This window comes from Lepidochelys kempii, chromosome 5 (genome assembly GCF_965140265.1).
Source record: "Lepidochelys kempii isolate rLepKem1 chromosome 5, rLepKem1.hap2, whole genome shotgun sequence".
NCBI classification, from domain to species: domain Eukaryota; kingdom Metazoa; phylum Chordata; order Testudines; family Cheloniidae; genus Lepidochelys; species Lepidochelys kempii.
The window spans coordinates 39,467,844-39,487,384 of NC_133260.1; the positions used below are offsets into that span (position 1 = coordinate 39,467,844).

Below are 19,541 nucleotides of genomic sequence, written 5' to 3' on the forward strand. Positions count from 1 at the left end.
TCTTCCTGGTGCCGTTTATAGGGTACAGCCACTTCCGCTGTCTGCTTAGAAGCGGCGCGATCATGGCGGAGCGCGGTCAGCTCCCTCCCCCCGCTAAGCGCCTCTGCTGCAGACCTGGCTACGGCTCGGGGTGCAGGCCGGGCCAGCGGGCGGGCGGCGGCGGCCCCGGCAGCGGGGCGCTCTGTGCCGGACCCTCCTCCGCGGCCGCCGCCGCCGCCGCCCTGGGGCTGCTGCCGCTCGGCAAGACTCAGAGCCCCGAATCCCTGCTGGACATCGCGGCTCGCAAGGTGGCGGAGAAGTGGCCCTTCCAGCGGGTGGAGGAGCGGTTCGAGCGGATCCCGGAGCCGGTGCAGCGCAGGATCGTGTACTGGTCTTTCCCCCGCAGCGAGAGGGAGATCTGCATGTACTCCTCCTTCAACACCGGCGCCGAGGACCCCGCCGCCCCCGGCGGGGCCGCTGCCAGCACCGCGCCCGGCGGGGCCGCGGACGCCGCCGCCGACGAGAACCGCCTGCCCTTCCGTAGGGGCATCGCTTTGCTCGACGGCGGCTGCGTCGATAACGTCCTGCAAGTCGGTGAGTCACTCCCCGGGAGCCGGGCCGGCCATCCGGAGCCTCGCCCCCCCTCCGCCCCCCGGGCTGCGGCCCCTCTCCCGCACCGCTGTAATCCTGCCCGGGGGGCTCTCCGGGCCGCTCACCAGCCTGTCACCCACCTGTGATCCCTGCCCAGGCCACAGCGCCGCCCCGACCCTCGCCCAGCTCCCTGACCCCGCGGCCAGCCCCTCACCTCTGCTCTTTCCTCTCACCTCGGCAGCTGCCGCCTCCACCCCCCAGCGCTACCCTGCCCCGTAGCCCGGGCCCTGCAGCTCTCCGCTCCCTCCGTGCCCCAGCGACCCCCTCCCGACCCCCCCCTTCGCTGCCAACCAGCCATCCAGGCCTCGTAATTTCCTCTCTTCGTCCCCTCCCCCTCGCAGCCAGATTATATGGCTCTTTCACGCCTCTCCTCGGCATCCAAGGCCAGGTTACACGCTGCTTCTGTCCGCCTACCAACTGCCCTTCAATCTGCCCTCTCCCCCCCTCACACACCCCACATCACGCCTGTTTGCTCTCCACCCCCGGCTAATCAAACGCTTCCCGTCCCGTCCCTTTAACTCGCTTCACACTCCTCCCCCCGCCAGTCCCCACTCCCCCCGTAATCCCGGCCGTGCAGTCCCACCTCGCTGTGTCCCTCCCACCCCCGCTAATCCGGGTCATCGTCATACCCTGGGCCACAATAGAGGAGATGCCAAACCCGCCGCCGCCGCCGCCTCTGCCCCGCAGACCGGGGAGGGCGAGGAAATGAATCAGCAGAAGAAGCCCCCGTGGGGGGAGGGAGGGGCAGGGATCGGTTACCTACAAACGCCAGGAGCGAATTTGCGCGGAGCGATTCGGGTCGCTGAACAAAGGCGCTTGCAGGGGATCAGCTGCGGCAGACGCTGCAGCCTAAGCCTGGGGCTGCCTTTGAATCACCCCGCGGTTGGCTTTGCGGGATGGGGGGTGGCTGGAGAGCAAAGCTGCCAGATAGCGGATCCAACTCGGGCTGCCAGGACTGGGGGGGGGGCGGAACTGAGCGATGGCTGGGAGGAGGGGGAGCTGCTGTGTATGGAGGCGGCGGTACATGGGGTGCTGCCAGTTGCTTTGGGATGTAGCTGTTCCTCGTTTCATGACAACAGCAAAAGAGGGAAGTGCTGTTCTTGCTTCTCCGGGAACAATACTCACCCCCCCCACACACACAACCCCCACCCCCGCTGCTGCCGCCTGCTGCTGCTCTTCACCCTCTCCAAGAGATAGATCTTTTTCTATTTAACTCCTCCCTTCCTAGTTAGTTTAAAAGGCTGCGGGGGGGGGGGTCCCCTCCTCCCCCTGAAGGGAGGAGGAAGAGGAGCTCTGTGCTGGGAGGGAGGGGTTAGTCCCATCAATAAGAGTGCTGGAGCAGCTACATGGCAGGCTCACATTTTCCTGTGGGTCTTGGACACGACAAGGGAAGGCTGTAGATTTCCCATCTCTCCTGCGCTGCCTGGCTTGCTCTGATGGGGAGAGGATGAACCACCCCCTGGTTTGTGATGGTGGTGGGGGAGGCTTTACAGACCTAGCAATCCAGGCTCCGCTGCTGTGTGACAGAACGGGAAGATGGGTTATAATTTCCCGAATAAAACTTCAGTGCAGGGTGAGGTTCTCTTGTGCTGGAGCTGGAGCTCTCGTTTTGTTGTGTTTAGCTGAGTGTATTTGCCAGTTGCACATCTCGAATCGCCGTGAGGCAATTCCCTGTGGTGGAGAAGGAGGAGGAAGACCTGGCACTTTGTTCTCATTTTCATGTTTATTTGTGTCCTTTTCAGTTTTCTGCCAGCCTCCGAAAAGGGGAAGCCAAACAAAAGAGGCTCTTTATTTCTTTTCACTGCCTGAAAAATAGTGAAGATTTGACAAAGGGAAAGAAGGACTGATGACTTAAAGCTGCACGATTCCATTTTCCCTCAAACAGACTTGCATAATCTTCCCCAATATGCAGTTTAAGTCTGAGCTTTTCACTTCCCTGTCAAGCTATCAGTTTTTGAGCATGGACATGATGACATTTTTAAATGGACTGAAACCAACAGCAGGATAGTTCACAACTCTCTCTTCTCTCCCCCTCCTTCCAAAGCACTTAAAACAAAAATGGATCAGTTTTTCCTTTTATTTATGCCTTGTTTTTACAGATTTGAGGTGTGAAGTTTCTGGGCCCAAAGGCCTGATACATTTTAAGATCTTTTGCGTAATTTTGGTTCTCATGTAATTTTGCCTCACTGCCATCCTTGGAGAGAATTCAGTTGTTTTAATCCTGTCTGTGGTTCATTTGAATTCAAATACAGTCTACAAATGTGATTTCTGCCTGGTCATGTATTTTCCAAAGGCAGACTCTGTTGCTTTTTCTCTATGCTCGGTGCCCTTCCCCTCTTCCTAGAGAGTGGTTCAGCGTTGAGACATTTTTAATTTAATTTAATTAAGTTTCATCTTCCTTTTGGCTTTCTGTTTCTTTCCAGAGGACTGAAGGACATCTATGGTTCCGCGCTTGTGGCAAAACCAGAATTCAGTTTCATTTTGGTTTGGATGGCAGTGCTGAGAATTTTTTTTCTCTTGCCTGTGCTTGATTCTGCTTGCAGGCGATGAGGAATGACAGGAGTGCACATAGGGAGGGTTTCTTGGCTGATTACATTTAAGCCAGGAATTCACTGTGAAAATAAAGCCAAGGGGCGATAAATAAAAGATGCAATCTTCTCTAGGAGACAGACACCCAGCATGGGCTTTGCTTTACTTGCTTTCAGCAGTAGAAGAGGCTTCAGTGAGTAGTTGTGAAAGGGGGGGGGGGGGAGTAACTTTTTGTATAGTCTCAAAAGGGGAGGGGCATTGAGCAATGTTGGCAAGGGTCAATGTGAAGAAAGAAAATATACATAAATACAACTTAAGGTTTGACTGCTGCTCCTGGAACACTTAACCACACTTCAAACAAATGCTTACAAACTGTTGAAAATATAACTCTTTTGGGGAAGCCATTTAGAAGTAGCAGTGTATCAAAACCAGTACTTCGAAACACAATGTCAATTGTTCTGACTGCGGTAGAGTTTTTGTTTTGGAGGGCATATACTATAACTTTTAGATGGCAGAGTATCCTCCAAATACTTGTGTAATTTGGGAACATTGTGTCAGAGCTGGTAAGGGTTTTGTATTTGAAATGTTCCTGCCAGAGCAAAAAGGTGTAAGAGCACAAGCAACTCCACTGCAATGATTTATATTGGCTGGAGAATGGAGTTGGCTTCATGTAATGTAGCAGAATATGTATCCTAATACTGAGCTTATATAAATGTGGATTTAGTGACGGTATAACTGTGAACGTACGTTCTGTGCAGTATGAGTAATAGAAACTTTGTACATTTTTACAGTTGTGCTTTCTGAAAGCACAATTATTGGACAAACCACATTTTATTGCATATCAGAACTAATTGTCGTTCTTGCAACACAAGTATTAATACAAACAGGTTGAAGATTTGCTAAGCAAGCCACATAAATTTTACTTCAGTGCTAGTTAAATGAAAATATTTGCTTCTGAATTTTACATTTTTAGTCAATACACTGTAGGAACATTAAGCTGAAGGAAACTTATTAATATATATAGAAGCATTCAGTCTATTAAAACTATTTTTCATTAGGTGCCTTTTTATGAAAAATCCCTACTTTTGCAGCTCCTTGTCTCACATCTGTATTGTAAAGGACTACTTTGCACAAAATTATATATTTTGTAAACGCTATAAGAATTTTTTCAAGCAGAAGTCTTGAGTGTCTATTAGTGTATTTAAAAGCTAACTTAATTTATTCCAATGTAATTCATTTCATTTATAAGCATAATTTGTTTCAAAGGGATTTTCTTGGGGTGGGGGAAGCTGTCAGTTTAAAAATCATACTTCAAGACTGTGGGAAAGGGTCTCAGAGAACATCGATAAGAGCTTGGGGGAGAAGAGGTGGCTTAAAAACAAAACCTAAGAGAAATGAAACATTTTAACTTTAAACCATTTTAAATCGTTAAATATTGTCCAGCAGTGTTTGCAATCCAAACATTACACATTTTCAAAGTATATTAAAATTTGGAAGGCAGATTGACTGACTGCCTAGAAAATAAGTTTTTACTTGGCCAACCTGAAAGATATGCCAACAGTGAGGGGAAAATATAAATGGTGAAATGTAAATTTGATTTCTAAATTTGTTTTAATCTAAAGTCAATTGTATTTCTGCTTGCTCACACTGGTCTCTGTTTAAGATATTACAGTAATTTCCACAGCAACACTTGGGGACATCATAATCACAGAAGTAATACCTTTAGATATGAATGGCAGGGGGATGAGGCGAAGGGAAGAACTTCCTGGAGATGAAAAAATAATGTGAAGCATTAAGTGATTAATGCTTATCACATTTCTAAGATTTGTTTAAAGTTGATCTTGTAAGCCAGCAAACCAGCTTATTTTTCTTTTGAAGAGGGTTACTTCAAGCAGTGTGTCTCTTCACTGCATAACCTTGGGTTTTAGACCGTGAAACATAGTGAGATGCAGTTGGAGAAATGTAACTTATTATCTCCAGAGAAACTTTACTTTGGTTTTGTTCAATGTGAAATAACCTTTGGGGCTCTGTGTATATTTATTTAGTTGGATTCTTAAATTAACTTTAAAAGGTCCGCTTTTTTTTTTTTTTCTCTCTTACAGAAATGAAATGTTTTTCTTCTGACTCAGATGTTTCTGTGGTAATTTATTTTATTGCTAAAGCTTAATAAAGAAAACTACAAACCTGAGCCCAAGTTTAGTCACTGCTCTCAAAAACACGAGTTACAATTTTTTCACCTGGAATGGAATGCTTCATGAGACGAGTCACTTTTTTCTGTAAAATTCTGGTTAAATATAATTGTAGCCAACAACTTTCAGATGCTTTTATGGATCTAATGGATCAGAATCTTAGTTAATTTTCTACTTTTGGACAACTTTTCAAAAACACAATCTAAAATTGATAGATTCTAAGGCCAGAAGGGACTACTGTGGCTGTCTAGTTCAACCTCCTGTATAACACCAGCTATAGGACTTCTCTGAATTTATTCCTATTTGAACTAGAGCATATCTTAAAATAAAAAAAAAAAAATCTAGTCTTGATTTAAAAATTGCCTGTGATGGAGAATCCACAACACACTGTGGTAAGTTGTTCCAAGGACTAGTTACCCTCATTGTTTAAAAGGTTGTGTATTTTATTTCCAGTCTAAAATTGTTTAGCTTCAGTTTCCACCTATTGCATCTTGTTATACCTTTGTCTGCTAGATTGAAAATACCATTATTATTTTTTTGTTCCCCATGTATATAGAGCCAATTAAATTATAGAACCAGTTAGGCAAATGTCTTTGCTCTTGTTTGAAACTTTTAATTGTTTGAATTTCAACTATATTGTGTTGAATGTCTTTTTAATTGATGAGAGAGGCCAAATTGAATATATTTTTAAGAAAGTTGCCAAACAAACTTTGTGCTATGAATTGAAATGCATCCGTCTGCAAACATGATGCTCTTCATTTAAACAAAGTTGGCTGAAGCAGTAATATTTTGCTATTTTTTTTTTTTAAATCTGTAGTTTCTTTAGTTTATCTAAAAGTCTCTTAATTCATTTAGAGTTACTTAAGTTTAACTCAAGTAAGACTGTCCTTAGTATGGAACAAAATGCTTATGTTTCACTAACTCTTTTTGATAAAGTTCTAGCATTGTTCTGGTATATGTAGTGATTTTTTTGTGGCCGGGGACAAAGGGGAAAGGATGAACATGTTAAACTATCTGCTACTGTCTTTAAATGGGAAGTGTTTCTCTGCTGACATGCCAGCAGATACAAGCAAGGTTTCTCTAGCAATCAGCCTGATGATGGAATTTTGGTTAGGAATGTATGAATTTAAGGAGGTAATCTATAACTTGTTTAATGCAGTACTGTGGGGTTTTATTTGTTTTTTTTGTTGTTGTTGTTGTTTGTTTTTGTTTTAGAGCTAAGATTACAATTAAGTTTGGAAGATTAGATTTTTATCCGTAAATGTCAGTAAACATCAATTTCACTGTACACATTCAAATGAGTGAAAAAAATATTTCCATAGATCGAAACGTACAGATAGGCAAATAAGGAAAAATGCTCCTTGAGAACCTATAGGAGTAAAAATTGAGTGATTTAGGTTTTTGAATTAGGCTTGTTACAAATGGGCTAGCAAACAAATAGTAAAAACAGGTATAATTTGTTGATTTCAAGATATTTACCTTGTATATTTTGACATGTGATGTCAGTTTGTTTTAACAGTTTTTATAGAGCTTTAACTTATTTAATCTCAACATCTACAATCCTTAATTAACTCTCACTGCCCTAATTTCCTGCAAATGTGAAAATTTAAATGGAAAGAACCCAAGTCACCGAGGGTATTAACCCAAGTTAAGTAGTGGTGGCCAATATTTTTGTGTACAAAACCACAAACCAATTAACTAATTTTTAAAGATATCTCTTGCCTCAAGGGGAGAAAAATCTGAATGTATTCCAGTTTCCTTGTTAGATTTGGAATGTAAGTCCTTGATTAGGGAACAAAGAAGCTGTTTTCTCTCTCTCTGTGTACACAGTTTTTAACATGTACTGTTAACCTTGAATTATTTCTTGTGAAAGCATTGGTGTGTAACACTTTGCAACAGTGGAATATTAAATGTGGAAAACCTAGATCTTTCTTTTTTTGATAGGTCAATTATTTGAAAGACTGTCTAAAACCAATTATTTTTCAAGTCATTTTTTAAAGTGCAGAAACTTTGCCCTGAAATAAAGCTTATGCTTTATTTATAATGTAAATATTAATGGTAGTGTGTCGGTCAAAAAGTAGTGACACTGTCCTATTAAAGACAAAGTTCTAATACTTTCTTTTAGACAAAAACACCTTACTCAATTACAATTTGTGTGTAACATATTTCCATTGAACATAATTTAGAAGTGCATAGATCAGTTTTATAGAAATATATTTTATTTGGATTGACCTGATGAAAATATTTAACATTTATTATAGTTTAGCATTCAAAGGTTTACTTATAATTATTCTTTTCTACTTCTTCCCTGGCACTCCTAATATTGAAGAATCATTGCCCTGAAAACAGACTTCGTACTCTGAGATTTGATAAGCAGAAGCTGACACTTGCATTGATAGTAAAATGTTTCCCAAGCTTGAGTTTTTTCTAAGAAAACAATTTTCACTTTAAAAACTTGCCATCTCTTTGAAATTCTGTTTAAGAAAATGATACCAGCTCTGCATATGATCAGATGTTTTGGTATGTAGCAATTCTTGAACTATAGCCAGCTGTCGTGTCAGCAGCTGATGCATTTTTTTTCTCTGCAGTCTGACTTTCAGAAATGAGCAATTAAAAGCTAAACATGTGGCTTTTTTTCTGGGGTGGACGAAAATTAAGAAGCTATTGAAAAGTCCGAGGACTAGATAAACTGAACTTTTTATTTGTTGTTGCCTGTTTTTCCATGTATATAACCTGATAAAGTGAAATATGTATAGAGGTTTTTAATTGTACAGTTCCAAAAAAACCCATCCTAAACAGATAATCAAATATAGCAGTGAAACTGGCTACAGGTGTGAAGGATAATCCATTTTACTAAATGGTTTTACATAGTGGGTTAGTGTTGAAATGTAATCTACCTAACTGATCCAGTTGTTATGCAACAACAATTCTTAATTGTTAAAACTGTGTCTCAAAATACTGGTGAAAATTTAAGATAAATTGGAGAAGTAGCTGATATTAAAACCTTTTTATTTTAGAAGATATGCTTGGGAGAAAAGTTTGACTACCTGAAGAACTGGCAGTAGATGATGATTAATTCAAGTCTTCAGATTATGAATATGCTGTCTCTGTAAAGAACTAGTAAATTTCAAAAAATCTTCCATGCATAACAAAGAGTACAGATTAAATTTGAATTCTGATTGCCTGGAATGCAGTCAGCCTGACAGCATGCAAATCCTTGAGTACTGTGCAATAACTGCTCTCATTGTTCAGGGAAGTCTCTCTGTGAACCTTAAGTTTTTCCTCTTGGTTTGCTGTCTAATATTATCCATGCATTTAAATGTTTTTCTCTTCATTGGATATGTATCTAGCGCTTGACATGGCTTCATAACAGTCATTGACCTGGATCACTGGAGATGTCGTCTGGTGCTGTATAACTCAGGCTTGCATTCTCCTTCTAGCAATATGCCAATTATCATGATTTATGTGATGTCCTCATGATGCATCATCACATCTTTTTTGAGATTATGTAGCCATACTCATATAGGCTTTGGTTTTATTGGTTGAATTGTTAAAGTCCCAGTGTCTGGAAGATTTGTAATAGTAGTCACCAACTTTAAATAATGTTACCCTTATTTAATTTCACAAATTGTATGAACACACCAGATGAATGTAGCTGCTAATAGTAACTAAAGTGTAGAGAATTCCTTTGTGATTGTTCGAACTGATAGAAAAGCCTTTTGCATGCCTTTTAACTTTCCAATTCAATTAAGTTTAGTCTCCCTTAATGTAGGCTTTCTATACACTAACTTAAAAAACACACCTCTTTTTTGAAAATTTGAGACCATAAAGTCTGAAGCACATACTGTGGCAGAGGAGAATCACATTTAACTGCATTTAAAATAGATTTTCAGGAAATAATTGTGAAGTGATCTGCACCATCACACACTTCTAAAAGAAGAGCTTAATTTTTTATATTTTACTAAGGCCCTCTACTTCTTGTTGCAAGTCAGTGCACTTGACAGTCTTTGAAATAGCTGGAAATTTTTGTATTGGAAATGCATGGGCAATGGCTGAGAAGGTCTGACATTAATTGGAAGGATACAGTAGAACCTGTCAGTAAGTTTAAATTTGTACTAGTAGAGCTAGCTGATCAGATAAATCAGAAGCTCATTTACTGAATTAATGTGCTAAAAATTCAGGTGATTTACCTTTTGTCCTGCTTTATTTAACAATAAATTGCCTATTTACATAAGTCATCTTTCATTGTTAATTGGTGTCAGACCTCTAATATGTTCAGGAATTGTATGAAAATATGTTGGCGGGGGGGAAAATGGCATATAGAATGAAATATCACAGAAATAGGTATTAATATATCTTTATTGTGTCTGCTTCCTTTTTGTTGGTAGTGGTGGCGGCCAATAGCTAATTACATTCAAATGATCACTTTGGTGACTGGAAAAATAAAATCTTGCATAGCTTTGTGAATGCTAAGAAACAAGAAATTCATATATATGCCAAATTGAACTGCTAGGTGGTTACTGACAGCACCAGTAATTATGCAAATACAGTGCACAAATTGAATACTGCATATACAGCTGACTACAATGTCTAATTTATATTGACTCATGAAATAGAGAACATATAAGCATTTAAATAGCTGGCAAAACTGTTTTATAAAACCTGAAAAATAATGGGATTATAATCCACTATGTATCAGAATGAATTGGCTTAAATATGTTTTAACTATTTTGATATTTCTGTTTGAAACTTGTATTCAGAGCAATTGGTGTTGGTTGTGTCTTTCATATTTTTAAATATTAACTCTGGGTGTCAAGGTTAGAACTTGGGTATTTGGTTCCTGGTGGTGGTTGAAACTGTTAATTACATGTTTCCTATTTCTCTTGAAGTAACTGTTGTATGTTTTTCACTTACATATAAATGATTGGTCATGTACTCTGGGGCATAGTTCATGCTACTGCTATGTTCAGCAAATAGAAGCAGCTCATAGCTTATCCTTGTCAGTAGCAGCTGTGAGTTTTATTAGTATTTAGTTAATCTCTAGATTTAGGCCTGATAGTTTGACCAGTCTACAATTCATATAGCATCAATCCATATTCAGCAATAAGTAACTTGGCTTATATTGCATTTATACCTCATACTAATGTAAATGGTGAGTTTTTTAGCTTATTTTGCAATTTTATGACTTCAGACACCTTTGTCATTAACCTGCAGTTTGGACAGAAATGATGGTGGAAGAAATGACATGCTAACAATTCATTAGAGAACCAATCTTTATTCGACATGTGTCTACAAATATTCTTCCTGGAAATTTTTTTAGAAAAGATGGTGGTCATTGAACGTTTATTACAAGTATTACAGTAAGCTATTGATTACTTATCTCCTTTTGCATATCTAAGGGGCATAATACATCAATCTGGGAGGATGAGAGAGTGGGTTAGTTAAAACATAAATTAATGTTTTTAACAAAATTGGCATAGATTACTAGAAAGAAAAGCTAAATTAAACATAGCTGATCTCCATACTTAAGACACATTCTGCTGAATCCACTGTTCAGACAAGTTCAGAATTAAGGAAACTTGGAGATGCACAATATTTTGTGTAATGCACTACTTAATGAAGTAAAATTTCAATCTTAATATTTTAGAATAAGCGCTGATAGTGTTTTGACCAATAACTAGTGAGCCAGTTGGCTATGCTGTAGTTGCAAAAATTAGTTTAATTTCTTCCATTGATTTGGCTTGTAAACTGAAACCTCACAGACAGACTATAATTAGTGTCTTGGGGATAGAATATCAAGTCCATTATGTTTTGGATCAGTGTCTGGACTTGGTGTAGCTATGCTATTTAGAAGCTTTAAGCATCACTTTCGCTCCTGTGCTTGTTGATATGGAGGGATATGGGAAATACAAAATGTACAGGTTAGCTTTTGTGTATGGCAGGGCATCATATGTCCAGTGATACTGTACTGATCAGTATTAAACTCTGTGTGTTCAGTTGAGGCTACTTTAGCTGAATGTGCCACTTAGACAGAAATGGAGGTCAGTGACTGGAAATGAAAAGCAAGACTTAAGATGGCTTGGTTAGCCTGATCATGTAAGGCAAGCGGAGGGTAATTTGGTTAGTGCTATTTAAAAATTCTGTAAACCGAAAACTATTTTGATCACTGAAACTGGTCAGGTAGAACTGTTACTTTGCAGTATTCACTACCTGTCTTGGCAGTAGTATTGTTTTATGGGCGTAGGAGTAGGAATGGAAGGATTTAGGAGTGAACCAAGGTTGGTTCATTATTAGGATGGGAGTTGGAGACAAAGGTAGTGAAGTGTTTGAACCTTTCATAAACTACTTGTTTATAAAGTGTGGGGTGAGTGGTGATGTCTGTGGTAAAGGAGTGGTCAGAGAGGAGGAACTTATTAATTTGAAAGATCACAGAAGGAATTGTATTTAGTGAGGAGAAGATTGAGTGAGTGAAAGAGTTGATCTACAGTTGATGGCCAAATGAAAAAGGGACCACAAAGAAGCTAGTGGGTTAGATTCATTGTTACAAAACAGGCTTCTTAACACCAAGAAGGCTGCAAACTGCACAATGGTTAACTCTATAAAAGCCATTTTAAAATATAAACATAAAGTAACATGTCTGTACTCTTTCCTTTCTATTTGTAAAACCACAATTGGATTGAATAAGCCTATTTTCCTGGCCTTCAAAACATACTAATTTTAGTTTCACTTCACTGTGATTTTTATGGCCAAATCTACCTCAAGCTTATCAGAAGAAAAACCAAGACTGGTACTGAGTTACAGTAGGGACTCCTCAGTTAAAGTTGTAAAACAAAACCATCAACTCCATTTTTGTCCTCCTGTCTGACACAGAGCTTTTTGTAGTGAAATGGACATTTTATACTATATGGGTCTCTAAAACATCAAGCTTTTTGTTCATCTTCCTTCTCAGCAGGTTGGGATGAATGGGTTAAAATATTTTGAACTTAACCTGTAAAGAGAAAACAGATGAAAATGCTGTTTCCCACCCTCTTTGTTCCACTTATTCTTGTTTGGTTTTAGTAGTAAATATTATGGTGGAGGGAGCTGTTGTACAGTGCCCAGCACAAATTTTGAGAAATCCCTTCCTTGAAGAACTTTATAGACACAAATTGATAGGGGATGGGGGATCTAACATGTGTAAAGGAATACGGGAAGGATTGGCACAGCTTTACTGGTTTCAAGTACTATTTACTATTTTTGGTTGTAGGTAGAGGTGAGGAGTAGGAAAAGTCACAGCTTATTACCTGTTCAGCCACAATCAGCAGGGCAGCTCTTCTTGGGCATTATGACAGAGGACTCTTAAGAGGGACAAAAGTGGCTGTTTGGATTTTTTCAGAGTGTTTTCTGCATGCATAAGAGGCGGCACGGGAGAAAGCATGGAGCCGTTTAAGGGAGAAGTGAACTGAACAGTGAAAGTTGGACCGAAGGCAGGGATTGATCTCTTAATAGCTTATTATATCAGGGAGGTAGGATGATGCTAAGTTATGATGGGCCTTAAAGGTGAAGACTGAAAGCTTGTACTGGATGCAGAGGTGAAGGGCAAGGGACCCGCAGAGGAGGTTGATGTGATCAGAGTGACAAACAAAGACTATCTGGCCAGCAGCATTCAGAATAGACTTGGAGGGAGCAAGGTGGCAGTACTGAAGAACAGAAAACTGGAGGCTAATGTATTCAGGATGTGAAATTAGAGCTTGGACAAGAATTCAGGTTGCATGGACAGAAAGGAGGCTGTATTTTAGAGTTGTTGTGTAAGAAAAAGCATAGATTTAAAAATGGCCTGAATGTGGATCCAGTAAAAGGGCAGAGTCAAAGATGATACCCAGCTGATGGGGCCCAGTAATTCAGAGAATGGCAAGGAGTATCCAGTGGTAAAGTGAGAGAAGAGACCAAGAGTTTAGTTTTGGCCTTAGTCTGTTTAAGATTGATATCCATGAAGAGAGGTCATAAATGAGATCCTAGGTTGGATAAAAGGAGACCACTCATCATGAACATCAGCCAGGAACATCAGCATAAAAATTGTAGTTTAAAGCCAAGCTTGTAGTGAAGAGCGCTTAGACAAGGAGAAGATTAGTGTAAGAATAGAGCCTTAAGGAAAACCCAAAGAAATGGGGTCAGGGATGAGGATGCCCACCAAAATGAGATGCTGACAGAGTGATTAGGGCAGTGGGAGGAGAATCACAAAAGCCAACGAAGATCAGAATTTCAAGAAGTAGAGTGGTCAACAACTGACAACAGCCATTGAGAGGTCAAGTTGGCCAGGAAGAAGTTGTTGGAGACTTTAGTGAGAGTAGTTTCAGTGGTGTATAGAGTGGATGCCAGATCGAGGGTCAAAAACAGAACTGGAAGAAAGGCATTCCAGACAGTGATGGTAGACAGCATGTTTGATGAGTTTGGAGATGAAGTTTGGGGGAGCGGTGGGAAAGTCAGTAGGATTTCAGGACTTTGGCCAGAGTTGCTCAGCAGCATGAGAATAAGAGCATAGAAAACAGATAAGTATGTGTGCACCTGTGCCAGGATTAAGGATGGGTGGAGATGGGGGAGAGGCGCACAGGAAGAGAATCTGGGAATACTAAAGGACTGAAAGCTATGAATCAAATAGGTGGCAGGAATGTGAGTAATGTTGGCGATGAGGTGGTCAGAAGGGGGAAGTATGAGCTAGGCATAAGTAGACTAAGCAATTGCTTAGGGCTTCAAGCAGCTCTAGGGGCCCCCTATTAATTATGAGTATGTGGTGTGGAGTGGGGCAAAAATATTCCTGCGTAGGGCCCCCAGTGGGCAAACACCAGCAGTGTCAGGCAAAGAAGCAGGACACCAAGGGATCGGATGGGACTCTGGTATTGAAATTGAAGAAACTGAGGACGACGGTGGGTTTTATGATGGAACAGAGAGCTAGGCGTTGAAGTGGGAGAGGACTGTGGCAGGGTGGATTTGATTTAAATCATTAGTAAGGAAGAATCGATTTAATCATGGTTTTCTACATAAAAGTGCATTCTTGTTGGTTGTTATAACCTTAATACCTCATTTTCACAACTCTGAGATGTAGGTTTCATTTTTAGAAGGTACACACTATAAGTTGTTAAATAATTTATTTTGAAAAGTTTTCAGATTAGTTTTACAGCTATGTCAGAAAATGAATGATTGTTTGGTTATTTCATTTACCAAAGGTAACTGAAGCAGATATTTATGAAGTCATTGGGAGGTGAACTATCTCCAATTGAACAGGTTAATCATTAATATTTGGAGGATTTTCTTGCCATGATGTATTAGGAGGAGAAGATCACCAGACAAACATTTAAATTATTTTATTTAACTAAAACAACAACATTAAGTATTTTGGATTTTTTTTCTTCAACAACAAACGTATTTTAGCAAACAAAAGTATTTTAACAAAAAGCATATGTCCCTCGCTTCTTACATTTATCTCCAGACTTCTTCTTTTCCAGATCTATTCTGTCCCCAACAATCTTCTATTCATTGAACTTTTTGAAACTTTGATGTTTAGAGAGAGGTACGAAGGGATTGACTCTGCGTACACAAATTTGCAGAGGGAAAATGGAGTTGAGGTCTGTTTCTCATCTCTCTCTATATTTTTATTTATTTATTTAAAAACATTTTTGCTGTTAACAAGCATGTTACCTCTGGAGACACAAATCCAGAGTTTGAGAACTGCAAAACTAAGCATCTCTGGTATCTTCTAGACTGAGCACTGAGTCCATTGGGTAGATGGAAAGATTAACCATAATAATCTATACAGAAGCCTGGGGAACCCCATAAGATTGGGTCCCAAATCCATCAACCATTGGAACTCGTTTACAAAACTTTTCTTAAACATTACATGTCTCATCTTATAGAATTAGAATTTATAATCCCTATTCCATGATGAGATATCTTTGAGCTATAATATATCTTTATCTTTAAATAAGTCGGGTTTTATTTTTAATTTAAATTGGATTTTTTTATAAAATGCTTTGAAGAAAAAAAATCTTTTTTAAATCATTGATTTTTAACCACACTGGACCCTGGATACTCTGTGTATGTGATGTGATCAGGGACATGAAGAGAAGTGGTGGATGGAATAATGTGGGGTTTTTGTTTTTTGGTTTTTGGTTTTTTTTTTTTTCCCCCCAAAGGAAAAAAATAAATGAGGAAGGAGGATTGACAGCAGCAGGATCATTAGAGAAGCCTGGTATCTCCAACATGATGTTAGGAGGATGATTTCGGGGTAGGGATAGGGGAATGGAGGAGACTGCTGAACAAGAGGGTGGCTGCAGAGACAGAGGAGGGAAATCCAGCACCCTGTGAGAGCCAGGTAGAGAGGGATGGAAGAAATCATGAATGACCAGTTGGTTATTTTTTGTTTTAATAGGGAATGAACTGGCATTCCAGAAGGGTCAAAGGAGGAGAAAAGACTGGAGGCTGGGATCAGGTCTGAGGTTGGAGAGGGACCAGTAGGGATTGAGGCATGACCAATATTGAGGGCTTGTCTACACTTACCAGAGGATTGACGCTGTGGCGATCGATGCATCGGTGGTCGATTTAGTGGGCCTAGTGAACGCCTGTACACCACCTGATCGAGAAGAGTAAGGGGAGTTGACTGGAGAGAGTCTCCCGTTGACATAGCATAAGTATAGACCCTACGGTAAGCAGATCTAAGCAACGTCCATTTGAGTTATGCTATTCACGTAACTCAAATTGCCTAGCTTAGATCGACTTTTCCCTTTAGTGTAGACAAGGCCTCAGACACATCTTATCTGAAATAGAGAGAAGGAGGCAAAAGGGGAAATGAAGGTGGTTTTGGATTTGGGCAGACAAGAGGAGTTGGAGAAAAGAAGGGGAAGGGCAATAGGAGAAGGTAGAGCTGTGGAAGCAGTAAAACAGGAGAAAGGCAGGGAAAGGGGAAAAAAATTAACTTCAACAGTTTGTCTCTTAGCCTGTGTAATGTGCAGTAATGGACAGATACAAGGCATAACTTTAGTGGGATTAGAAACAATTTGTGTGCAGATATTCTGTTCTAGCACAAACCCAGACATTTTAGTTCCTGCAGGTGTTTTTTTTCTTTCAATGTGATACAGGAATTCGGCTTAATAGGTGATTACAAAACAAACCATAACATACCATCCACTTTACAGGACTTCGCATTGAGGATCTTGTAAAGAGTGTTTGATAGCAGATGGGATAAAACATCCATACACACAGTCTTTGACAGTAAAGACCTCACTCTTGGCAGAACTTAAAATAAACCTTGGACACATGGTTGCTATTACCTTCAACTTTAATAGACAGTTTGAATCATTAAAATGAACTCCTTCTGAGTTCCTTTCTAACTCCTACACCCTTTCATTTGATAATATATGGATACATATTCCCAGAGTTAGGGAGTGAAAAGGAGCAGAATCAAACGTCTGCAGGAGAGTAAAGAGTCCAGGAAACTGCTTCCTCTTGCCCCTGGCAGCTTTCACCAAGTATGAAATCAGCTCACCAACAGTAAATAAGAGTGGATTGTAGTACCCTCACAGATAACATTCTTCCTCTGTTTCCTTCTCCCTGAGGCCTTTGCATGGTAATGTTCTGGGATAGGTCTCCTCTCCCTTCCCTGCATAAAGCTAGTGGATGTGTGGGAGTGTTCTCTCCCTTCACTGTGACTGTTTCATGTGGAGCCAATTTCAGGGTGTCTGCTTCTCCCCCTATGCATGGAGTCAATTTGAGCATGATGATGTTGTTGTTGTTACTCATACATGCATTGAGAGGTGTCTTTGGGTTCACGTCTTGTGCATGTCCCTTCCCCTTTCCCCCCACTTCCCCAGTGCTTGTGCACTTAGAGCTGTTATAACAGAGACACAGTTCTTCTGCAAAGAACTGGTTTGGTCAGGGTTTTCCCTCTTCCATGAGCAGATAGCACCATGCGAGCTGTTGGACAGCTTGTAGTTCCAGTAGACCTAATACAGGGCAGCAGAGAGGCAGTTGTAGAGCTCTGTTATGTGCTTTTGATAATTGTGATACTAATGCTCAAGGTTGTTGACGCACTTGAGTCCCAGGTACTGAGAGCAAGTGCTCTCATGCGTATGGTTGTGGGCTTCCACTACCTCCAACTATACATGTCAGCAGTTCTGAGCCTGTTGTAGTGGCACAAAGGTGGTGTACTGATCAAGGACTGGGACCAATACCTAAGGCAGGGGTGGGCAAACTTTTTGGCCCAAGGGCCACATCGGGGTGTGAAACTGTATGGAAAGCTGGGTAAGGAAGGCTGTGCCTCCCCTGACTGCCCCCCTCAGAACCCTCGACCCAGCCAACCACCCCTGCTCCTTGTACCCTGACCGCCCCCTCCCGGGACCCATGCCCCATACCGCCTCCCAGGACTCCACCCCCATCTAAACCTCCTTGTCTCCTCACTCTCACCCCCCCACCCCGAACCTCTGCCCTGTCCAACCGCTCCCTGTGCCCTGACTGCCCCCCGAGACCGGCCCCTTTTCAGGCTGCTCAGAGCAGCATGTCTGGCCACTGTGCTGCCCGGAGCCAGATGTGCTGCCCTGCATGAGCGCACAGCCCCGCCACCCAGAGAGCTGCCTGCGTGGCTGCGGAGGGGAAGGGGGCAAGCCTCCCTGGTGGGGAGATCAGGGGCTGGGCAGGATTGTCCCACAGGCCATAGTTTGCCCACCTCTGACCTAAGGTCTTTGTGTCCCATAAATATGATATGATATATAAGCTAAAATATCAGCCTGATACCTTTTCCTGTTGAGACTTGTAATATCCGTTTATAACCTATTAGGCAGCCTCAGTGTTTGTCTTTGTTTTGAGAGAAGTTGAAACTGCTCCAATTATTCATATGCCCTCTAATTTCTCTCCGCCTCCCCATTTTTCTGGGGAGGGAACACATTCTTCACAGAACAAGCTCAGTAGTTTAAAGAAATATGCTGATATGGCAACAAAACACGGTCAGAACACTTTCTCTTTTGAACTCAGATCTGTTAGGCCTCAGAAGTCCATTCTAGCAAACTTGCTCCCTGTCATCTATCATTAGGTGAACATTTCACCATAATGACAATGAAACAGGCATCGCAAAATAAATTTATTCCATTTAGAAATATTTTAGCCATGAATATGTTTAAATGAAGTAACTGATTCCATCTATGACCTGTGTTGTGCCTGACTGTAACTTTTGACAGAAGATATTTATTGCTGTTATTAAACCTGTATTTTTCAAGAATTTATTTTGTGAGCCTCCTTTTCAATCTTGTGTCCCTAAATATGGATTTAGGGGGCCCAAACTGAAGCCCAAATGGGCACTAATCACTTCAGGGTTCTTTCTCTGTCCTTTCCAGAAGTCCATTCCCAGCTCCTGGGACAAATAGGACTTGTTATTCTCTGCAGCTTCCTCTTCAGAACTAGAGTACTTCAGAAGAGGGTGAAAAGGTGATGCAGACCCAGAGGGTCAGATTGTGAGGCTATATCTACACTACAGCCAGGATTGACGCTCTGAGATCGATCCACTGGCGGTCTATTTTGCAGGTCTAGTGAAGACCCGCCAAATCGACAGCAGATGGCTTTCCAGTCAATCCCCCAACAAGAAGAGTAAAGTAAGTTGATGGGAGAGTTTCTCCCATCAACTCCTCATGGTGTAGACCCCGAGGTAACTCGACCTAAGGTATGTTGACTCCAGCTATGTGAATAACGTAGCTGGAGTTCCATAGCGTAGGTGGACTAACCGTGGTAGTGTAGACATAGCGTTAGAGTGACTGACTTAGGGTATGTCTACACTACGGAATAAGGTTGAATGTGTAGAAGTCGGTTTTTTAGAAATCGGTTTTATATATTCGAGTGTGTGTGTCCCCGCAGAAAATGCTCTAAGTGCATTAACTCGGCGGAGTGCTTCCACAGTACCGAGGCTAGAGTCGACTTCCGGAGCATTGCACTGTGGATAGCTATCCCACAGTTCCCGCAGTCTCCGCTGCCCATAGGAATTCTGGGTTGAGATCCCAATGCCTGATGGGGCTAAAACATTGTCGCGGGTGGTTCTGGGTACAAATCATCAGGCCCCCCTTTCCTCCCTCCCTCCGTGAAAGCAAGGGCAGACAATCGTTTTGCGCCTTTTTTCCTGAGTTACCTGTGCAGACGCCATACCACGGCAAGCATGGAGCCCGCTCAGGTAACCGTCAC

The 19,541-nt window shown here is 41.5% G+C and overlaps 1 protein-coding gene across 2 annotated transcripts in view; it reads left to right on the plus strand.

The window, feature by feature from the left end:
- The first annotated feature begins 26 nt into the window (after positions 1-26).
- The window catches only part of ZSWIM6 (zinc finger SWIM-type containing 6), a 164,300-nt gene continuing 144,785 nt past the window's right edge, over positions 27-19,541 (plus strand). For both annotated transcript variants that reach the window (XM_073344030.1, XM_073344031.1), the window contains exon 1: positions 27-573. In XM_073344030.1, coding sequence (XP_073200131.1) covers positions 63-573 — 511 coding nt within the window. In that variant the 5' untranslated portion in view covers positions 27-62. The remainder of the gene's footprint in view (positions 574-19,541) is intronic.